Source organism: Capra hircus, chromosome 25 (assembly GCF_001704415.2).
Source record: "Capra hircus breed San Clemente chromosome 25, ASM170441v1, whole genome shotgun sequence".
NCBI lineage: Eukaryota > Metazoa > Chordata > Mammalia > Artiodactyla > Bovidae > Capra > Capra hircus.
The window spans coordinates 21347480-21357440 of NC_030832.1; the positions used below are offsets into that span (position 1 = coordinate 21347480).

Here is a 9961-nt window from a genome sequence, read left to right on the forward strand (position 1 = left end):
CAAGAAATGCCGACTTGTTCAGAGTTAGAAGCATAGCTGGGATTCCAATCCAAGTCCTCCAAATCCAGTGCTCCTTCCACTTAAAAGAGCCCTTCATCTATGCCCCACGACCCTCCACACTCCAGCCCTCTTTGGAGTTCCTTCAAGGCCACTCCCACTGCCTGGGGAAGGAGCCCAAGCTGGGGCCTTCCCAGACTGGGACCAGGGTGTCTCGCTCCCCTCCTCAGCCGCCACCCACTTCCCAGAAGGGCTTGGATTCTCTCTCCAGATGAAAAAGGTCGGGACCTCGAGCCTTGCTCTTTAGGACCGGGGAGGCCCCGGGCTGGGAGGGCCGGGCCGGGCGGGAGATGGCAGGTCGGTGCCCCAGCGAGCGTGGGAACGCGGATTCGCGGGGCGCGAGGTGGCGGGGAGGCGGACTCGGGGGATGGGGGGCGAATACTCGGGCGGGGGGCGAATCCTCGTGAGGGGGTACGACGGATCGTCGAGGAGGGGTGGACCGGAGAGGAGGGCGGACCCGCGGGGTAGGGAGAGGTGGACCCAAAGTGGGGAGGAGGACCCGCGGTGGGCGGGGGGGAGGACCCTCGGGGAGCGCGGACCCGCGGGCGGGTGGGGAGGAGGACCCTCGGGGGGGAAATGAACCCGCGGCGGGGGAGGTGAGGACGAATCCTGGGTAGTGGGGCGGACCCTCTCTGGGGGAGGTGGGGAGCGGATCCGGGGTAGGGTGCGGACCCGCGGGGGGGCGGACCCTCTCTGGGGGAGGAGGACACGCAGGGGGTGGGGACAGACCCGCGGGCGGGGGAGAGGCGGACCCTCGGGAGGGGGCCGGGCCCGCGGCGGGGGAGGTGGGGACGGATCCTTGGCTGGGGGACAGACCCGCGGGCGGGGGGGGCGAGAGGCGGACCCTCGGGAGGGGGCCAGGCCCGCGGCGGGAGCGGGCCCAGCCCCGCCCAGCCCCGCCCCGCCCGACCTCAGAGTCTAGGGATGAAACCGCCTGTTGTTCGCGCCCGCCCTGCTGACCCCGCCACCCTGGGCCCGGCTTTCCATTCGCCCGGGTCGCGGGTGGGAGGCAAGGAACGCCGGGGTTCAGGAGCCTGGCTCCCCGCCAAGGCTGCGGCCTTCGGCCCCGGGGCCACAAGGCGGCCGCGCCTGGGCGGCGGGCGGGGAGGACGGCGGCCCGGCGGCAGCTCAGCCATGGGCTCCCGCAGCTCCCACGCCGCCAGGATCCCCGACGTGGACAGCCTCCGGCGGGAGACCGGCTGTGAGTGCGGCGCGCCGCGTCCGGGGGCCCGGCGGGGTCCCGGGCGGCTCCGGTGGGGGTCCCGGGGCTTGGAACCTAGGAGATCCCGGCAGCCCGGCTCGCTGGGGGATGGGGGCGCGTTCACCCAGGGGTCCCGGCTCCGGGTTTGCGGGCGCCTGGATAGCCCCGGGCCGGCATTGCACCGGATGGAAGGGGTGGCTTTGGTCTCCCGGATCTCCCGGGTCTCGTCACGCCCGCCCCCTCCCTGCCCTCTCGGCCCCGGGGAGCCCTCCCTTCAGCCAGCCTTCTGCCCCCAGCCCACCCCCTGCTGCCGCCGGGTGGACGGAGCGTGCCCTGGGATCCCGGCGCGTCCCCAGCGTCCACCTTACTCCCCCGACCCCCTTCTTACCGCCCCTCGTCCCCGCCCAGCAGTCTCGCAGGCCAGTCTGCGCCGCCTGTATGACCGATTCCAAGCGCTGGATAGGACTGGCAAGGGCTACCTGAGGTAAGCAGGAGCTGGCCTTCTGACCTCTCACCTCTGCTTTCTGATCCTGTCCCCTCCCTGACCATCTCCTCTTTGAACTTTGTCTTTCCAGCCGCCTGGATCTGCAGCAGATCGGGGCGCTGGCCGTGAACCCCCTGGGCGACCGCATTATAGACAGCTTCTTCCCAGACGGGTAAGCCTCTCAGGGGTGGGAAGACGGAAGTGAGAGTTTGTCAGTGGAGGTCAAGACCAGAGGCAGAGGGATGGTCACGGTGAGCACCGCTTCTGCGCCATTGCCCACCTGCCCTCTCACCTCCCAGGAGTCTGCGACTGGACTTTCCAGGCTTTGTCAGAGTCCTGGCTCATTTTCGACCTGTGGATGAAGAGGAGGAAGGAAACCGGGACCCCAAGGAACCCGAGCCCCTCAACAGCAGAATGAACAAACTTCGCTGTGAGTTTGTGCCCCCCTCCCCACAGTGAGACCCCAGATTTACCATGCCCCATGAGAGGCCCCAGGCCCCCCCGTACTCCCTTTGGGAGCCCCGCCCCCCCACTCCCCCAAGATGAACTTTTGAGGGAAGAGAACCAGGGAAGACCCATCCTTTCCCTCCCCCACTTTCTTCCCAGTTGCCTTTCAGCTCTACGACTTGGATCGAGATGGGAAGATCTCCAGGCATGAGATGCTGCAGGTTGGAAGAACGCAGGGGCAAGAGATGTGACCCAGTTGTGGAGGGTGGGGAGATGGTTTGTGGGTGGGAGATGCAGATGACTGGGGTCTTGGGTGGGTAATGGAATGAGTGGTGTTGGAATGTGGGTTAGTTGGGAGATGGAATGGGGAACATTTCGGTATGAGGTTGGACATAGATCAGTGACTCTCAATGTGGGGGTTGGCGGGGGCGGTGGCGGGGGGGGAGGTTTTGCCCCCTGAATGATATTGGCAGTATCTAAAAAACATTTTTGGTTGTTGCGAATGAAGAAGGGGAAGGGGCAGTGCTCCTGACACTTAGTAGGCAGAGGTCAGGAACTCTGCTGAACATTTTACAATACACAGGGTCGCCCTCTGCCCCCATGACAAGGGGTTATCTGGCCCCAAATGTCAACAGTGCTGAGACTGAGAAACACTGTGATGGAGTGGAGGATGGATTTGGGACTAATTGAAGGATGAGGTGGGGAAGGGGGTGGAAGATACATGAAGGCTGGGTAAAGAACCCGCCTGCTAATACAAGAGACACAAGAGATGTGGGTTCAAGCCCTAGGTTGGGAAGATCCCCGGTGAGGGCATGACAACCCACTCCAGTTATTCTTGCCTGGAGAATCCCCTGGACAGAGGAGCCCCGTGGGCTACATTCAGTAGGGTCAGTAGGGTCGCACAAAGTCGGACACGAGTGAAGCAACATAGCATGCACGCAATGAACTTGCTGTATGTTGCTGAGGTGAACCTAGGATAGTGAAGGCCACATGGGGGGTTGGATGGAGAAGTGATGAGAATTATTGGGGGTTGTGGTGGGAAGTGAGTGGAACGGGGTGAAAAGTGAAGGAGGGATGGATTGCAAAATGGGTACTGACAGTTGGGGTGATGTGGACAAGGTTTGGGGGTTGGTGCTCATGGTCCTTGTGCCTCCTCTTTATGGCTATCTCTGTCTCCTCCTCCAACTCCCAGGCACTCCGACTGATGGTTGGGGTACAGGTGACAGAAGAGCAGCTGGAGAGCATCGCCGACCGCACGGTGCAGGAAGCGGATGAAGATGGGGATGGAGCTGTGTCCTTCCTGGAGTTTGCCAAGGTTAGGGTGCCCTCAAGCCTGGGGAGCTGAGATCAGGAGTCCCTGGGGACTCCTGAGTCCACCTGAGATCAGGTGGACATGGGGGATTACGTTGGAAGGAGGAGGGCATAAAGAGAGGGGGCTCCAGGGAAACATGGGGCCTCGGGAATGGGAAAGGAGGTTGGAAGCATAGAGGTTTGGAATTCAAGCCTCTTGACTACCACCCATCTCGCCCTCCCCAGTCCTTAGAAAAGATGAACATCGAACAGAAAATGAGCATCCGGATTCTGAAGTGACCCCCGTTGTGCCTTTGGGTAGCTTACATGGACCAGTTCTGCTTGGGATTCATCCTCGGGGAGGCACAGCCCCAGTGAACTGTATTCTTACGTCTACACTGAGCTCTATTTAGGGCCAAGGAGAGAAAACCGGAAGGATGCATATAATTCACCTGATCTCAGATCTGTGAATGGGCCAGAAATCTTGGCGGTTTTAAGTGACCGAAAACCCAAATCAAAGTTAAAGAAGAATTTTATGGACGCATACACTGAATAAGTATGAAAGTATCTTCAGAAAACTGGGAAAGTCTGGAAGTGTCTCAGGCACAGCTGGATCCAAGGGCTCAAAGGATGCTATTGGGACTCAGTTTTTCTCTGTCTCTCATCTCAACTTTCTTTTGTGTTGGATTCATTCTCAGGAGGGCTCTTTTCCTTGTGGTGGAGGATGGTCACGTGCAGCTCCAGGATTCCATCCTCCTAGTGTGGGAAGAGATTTTCTTTTTTCAACAGTTCCAAGCAAAGAGTGTCCTTAGCCCCACTGGAGCCTTGTCCCTTCTCCAGGGGAATGGGACTCTCTATTTGGCCAGGACTGTGTCGTGTCCCAACCACTAAAGCCAGGAAGTAAAGCCTGAGGACTCAAGATAGGGTAAGGGGTAGTTGCTTCAAGAAAATGAAAGGCTCTTATCAGAAGGGGAAAAGATATTGATCAAGTAAAACAAGAGGTCTCCATTACTGTTGGGTTGACCAAGTGGAGGGATTCTTAAAGTCTGGTTTCTTAAATGGGTTTTCTCTGATCTCATAGGTATTTGCCAGTGTGATGAGGATGGGTAGCTGGGGAAGAGGTGATGTAAAAATAATAAAGAAGACATCTTCCTAGAGTATGAGATAATTAAAAGGTTTGGGGAGTACTTCCTTTTTTCTCATGGTAAGATGTTCAAACATTGGCATTTACACAGAATAGAGTATAAAAGTCACATAAAATCTGGAGATCCTATGTCCATCACGAAGAAGTCTGGCTGTACATGTAGAAGATGCTGTGGGTCCCCTGCCTATATCCCTTCCCAGGCCTGTGCTGGAGTTGTCTTGTATCAGCACATGGGAGCCAACTGTGCTTCTGTCTTCCTGACTCTGCCTTCAGTGATGCCAGACTTGGTGGCTTCAAACTGCTGTGTTGGGAGTCTTTCTTTACATCATAGACACTGGCAGATGCAATAGTCTGGGGCTTTTCTGCTTAGAAGAGCCTGTTGTTAAACATTTATTAGCACATCAGCTGCCTGGCATTCACCATTACTGTGTATGCCAATGACTTTTCCCCAGCTTTATTGAGGTATAATTGGTGTACAAAAAACTACATATAATTAAGGTATGCAATTTGGGGAGTTTGGACATATGTATACTCTTGTATTACCATTACCACGGTCAAGGTAATAAACATATCCATCATCTCCAAAAATTTCCTTGTGCCCCTTTGTTTTTTTTTTTTTAAATGAGTGTAATGTGTACTAAGAACATTTACTGTGAGACCTACCTGCTTAACACGTTTTAGTGCGCAATATTATTGTTTACTGTAGGTACTACGTCGTACAGCAGATATCTGAAAATTACTCAGCTTGGATTGTTGTTCAGTCATAAAGTTGTCCGACTCTCTGGGTGCAAATCTGACTGCAGAGAGTTCCTGTCTGTCACTGTCTCCCGGAGTTTCCTCAAATGCATGTCCATGGAGTTGGTGATGCTCTCTAACCATCTCATCTTTTGGTGCCCCCTTCTTCTTTTACCTTCAACCTTTCCCAGCATCAGGGTCTTTCCCAATGAGTCAGCTATTCACATCAGGTGGCCAAAGTATTGGAGCTTCAGCATCAGTCCTTCCAATGAGTATTCAAGGTTGATTTCCTTTAGGATTCAAAGGTTGGTTGAGATTCAAGGGAATCTCAAGAGTCTCCTTCATCACTGCAGTTTGAAAGCATCAATTCTTTGACACTAATCCTTCTTTATGGTCCAGCTCTTAGATCCATACATGACTACTGGAAAAACCATAGCTTTGACTATATGGACCTTTGTTGGCAAAGTGATGTCTCTACTTTAATACTGTGTCTAGGTTTGTCACAGCTTTCCTGGCGGGCTACAATCTATAGGGTTTCAAAGAGTTGGACATGACTTAGCGACTAAACAATAACAACAATGTGTATACCACATTTTTTTTTTGCTTCTGAACCAAACTTGGTCTCATTTTATTGGCTCGAACAACACAGGGCAGGAAGACTGTGAGGACTGACTCAAAGACATTGGTAACAAGTTTTGGTGACCTAGATAGGACAGATCATGGCCTTTTGGCCTGCACCAATCCCCTAGGCTCCAGTTTGCTCTAGTGGGAGGACTGCGTGGCTTTGGGAGGGTCATGTTAGGATGACTGACTCTAATCTCTGAGTACACTCTTATGGGGTAGTATGGTGGCAAACTCAGAACCACTCTGCCCAGCGACTTGGTACCCAGGTGTGGTGTGCACCCAGCGTAGCCCCCACAGTCATCTGGACTGTGCCCCCTTGAGCGGGTCCCTCCCACTGTGGCATTTCTGAGGATCAGAGACTGAAACTCACGCGTGTCTGTCTGCTGTCTCTGGCCAATCTCCCATGCTGCTGGACGCCAGGGACAGTGGGGATCCGTGGATCAGAGGGAGCCCAGCAGTCCTGCCTGCTGTCTCGCCAGCGACCTGTCCTCTTGACCTCTGTACACGATGTCATAGCTGCACCAGAGCTTCTTGCTGTCCTTGCTGACCTCCAGGGGTCAACAGTAGGATTCTCCATCATCACTTCCAGTTTAGTGAAGGAGCATGGGCAGCCCTGTGAGCCAAGAGGTGAGACCAAGAAAAAACCCAGATCATGGGTACTTATGAAAAAACAGAATGAGTACACTCAGTCCAAGTTCAGGAAAAGGCACTAAAGACACCTGAGCATGAAAGGGTCCCAAGGGAGGCATGAGACCAGTGACCTGACTTCCTCCCAAAGTGGGCTATTGGTTATTGGCTATTGGCTATTGGCTCTTGCCCTCCAACATCAACCAATCAGCACGGGAACCTGGACTAACCACCCACAGAGACTCTTGACTCTGGTGAGTGACCTCTGGCTCCCACTGAGGGACAGCAAGCCAAGGGAGCTAGGACCTAATCAGTGTGCCACATGTACATAAGAGGGACCTGGAAAAGAGAATGTCCTTGACACCCCCCAAAAGGGATGGAAATGCAAATCTCAGCTACTATCCTTGATAGCAAATGGTTCAAAAAGATGGAGAATGATGGGGTCAGGAGGCTTCTAAGCTGGCACTCCAACTGACCCTCAAGGAGCCCTGGCTGACTCTGGATATAAGGACAAAGACTGCTGAATTCTTAGTGGACACCACTGCCGCTTACTTGGTTCTGAATGCTGGATTGCTTCCCAGGTGGGGTCAGTGGTAGCGGATCCGCCTGCAATGCAGGAGACACGGGTTTGATCCCTGGGTCAGGAAGATTCTCTGGAGAAGGAAATGGTGACCCACTCCAGTAGTCTTGCCTGGAAAAATCCGTGGCAGGCTACAGTCCGTGGGGTCAGGACTTAGTGACTAAACAACAAAAACCAGATCAGGCAAACTTGGTCATAAAAAATTGTAAAATTATGGGGCTGTCAGGGAAGGCCTAAGAAAAGACGTTCATAGAGCTACTGGAGTGTGAACTGTATGAACACAGGTGCACCCATTCCTTCCGGTTCATCCCTGAATGCCCTCTACTCCTGCTAGGAAGAGATATCTTACAGAAACTGGGGGTAGTGTCTGTACTAAGTTGCTTCAGTTGTGTCTGACTCTTTGTGACCCTATGGACTGTAGCCTGCCAGGCTCCTCTGTCCATAGCATTCTCCAGGCAAGAATACTGGAGTGGGTTACTATGCCCTACTCCAGGGGATCTTCCTGACCAAGGGATCAAACCCATGGTCTCTTATGTCTCCTACTGAGAACTAGAAGGTGGGTTCTTTACCACTAGTGCCACCTGAGAAGTAATCCGCAAATTGGGGGTTACTCTCCACCTAATGGGAGACAAATTGGAGACTGGTGTCCCCTTAGACAAAGGGGCAGAAGATGATAATGTTAGTAACAGAGGACAAACCTCCCCACACAGAGCAAGTCCATATCCCTGGAGTAAATCCTGAGATCTGGGCCCAGGGACAGGTAGGGCCAGCTACCAGAGCCAGTCCTGTGATAGTCCACCTAAAACCCAGACATACACGGCCCAATAGAAAACAGTACCCTCTCTGCCAGCCTTCCCCTGTGACACAGATCCTAAATGACCAGGGCCTTATTAGACCAGGCCAATTGGCCTGTAATACCCCATCCTCCCCCTGGAGAAACCCAGTGGAGAATATTGGCTGGTGCAGGACCTCAGGGCAATCAGTGAAGCCACTGAAGGTGTACATCCAATTGTCCCTTAACTGGTACACTGTGCTGGCCACTTCACTATCCGATAGGACCTAATATTCTGCCCTAATCTCTGGAGAAATGACCTGGGGAAATGGACCAGACCCCCTGGACCACTTGCGTGACCCTCTGTCTGACCTGAAGCTTCTCTTCTGAGAAACAAGTATGGCAAGGGAGACTCAGAACTGACCGTAAGCCTTGGGTCAGGACCAAAGGCCTAGAGATCTGCATTTTCAGGAAAAATTTGACAGGTGAGTGTTATTCTTTTGCTAATATTTGGGCCATGGATCTTAAACTGTCTGGGGTCCTTTGTCTCCCAAAGGTTAGACAAACGGGGATCGCCCATCTGAGGATGAGACTGGTCAGGACCGAGGCCTGGGGGCAACCACACAGACCTAGAGAGGTTCCTCTCCTCCACTCAGGCCATCCATGCTCAGCAGGAAGCAGTTTCTGAAAAAGACCCAGGCCCTCGGCGTCCCTTCAAATCCACACAGGGAGGAGCAGGACACAGGGCAAAGGAGGAGGACCCAGGGCAGAGGAGGGGTTTGTCACCAGCGAAGCCCATACAGAATCCCCAGAGAATAAAAACAGAACCTGGGTGAGAAAAAGTAAAGTCCGACCTTGTTTCCTCTGTGCTGAGTCTAGTTCACTGGCTTCCAGGACAGCACGTGGCCTAGCGCCAGACCTTCCCAACAGGATTCCTGGTGCAAAGTGGTGGTGCTCAACCTCAGCCTCCTATACCGCATTTTTATCTCTTCATCTGTTGATGGACATTTGGATTGATTATTGTGAATAATGCTGCAAAAACTCATGGAGTGCAGATATCTTTTCAAGATAGCCATTTCATTTCCTTTGGATATGTGCTCAGAAGTGGGATTGCTGGATCATATGTTAGTTCTATTTTTAATTTTTTGAGCAACCAACCCCAATGACTGCTTCCTACAAGCATGGGTGACAGTCTGTCCTGGGGGCTTTGCCTGCTGTAAGCATGTGCTCAGCTTCTGTGAGAGGGGCTGGCTTAAGTGCCAGGGAGTCAGTGACCGTGGAGGCAGCTCTCAACCAATGAGAGATGGACTGACTGTCTGAAGTGGGATCAATCGTGTCCGATGGTTTGTGACCCCAAGGACTGTAGCCCTCCAGGCTCCTCTCTTCATGGGATTTCCCAGCAAGAATACTGGAGTGGGTTGCCATTTCCTTCTCCAGGGGATCTTCCTGACCCAGGGATCGAACCCCCGTCTCTTGTGCCTCCTGCATTGGCAGGCGAATTTTTTACCACTGCGCCACCTGGAAATGGAAAGCCAAATACCTGCTTCCTCACCTCTCAGGTGGGACAACAGGGGCATGTTCTCTTCACTCTCAGACTCTCCAGCAGGTTTGAGCCCAGTTGCTCACGGTCTTAGCCTATTCCTATGGTACCATTTGGCTCCTTTTGTCCTGTCTCTCTTTCCCCTACCAGTGTTTCCTGGGTCACCTCACAAGCAGACACCTTGCTCTCCAAACCTCATCTCAGGACACTCTGGAGAAACTCAGCTTGACATGTGCCGGACCCTCCAGAACACAAGCTCATGGTCCTCTGGTGTTGCTGGCGCTCCACGGGACACTTAGAAGGAGCCCCCGGTTAGGTGTCTGTGCAGCTCCTGGTGTTTTCTGAGTCCAGGGAATTTGAGGTCATGCAAAGACTATGCACCTTTGGGGCTCTAGGAACGTGGAATTATCTGAGGTGGTACATTGACCCCACCTGGACTTTTGCATTTTGATTATGTGAT

General features: G+C 53.8%; 1 protein-coding gene across 1 annotated transcript; it reads left to right on the top strand.

Annotated features, from left to right (window-relative positions):
- CHP2 (calcineurin like EF-hand protein 2) lies at window positions 946-5213 on the top strand. The gene is made up of 7 exons (XM_018041011.1): window positions 946-1258; window positions 1670-1742; window positions 1834-1914; window positions 2042-2172; window positions 2349-2410; window positions 3382-3504; window positions 3726-5213. The coding sequence occupies exons 1-7, from the start codon at window positions 982-984 to the stop codon at window positions 3777-3779; spliced, it is 801 nt and encodes a 266-aa protein (XP_017896500.1). The 5' UTR covers window positions 946-981; the 3' UTR covers window positions 3780-5213.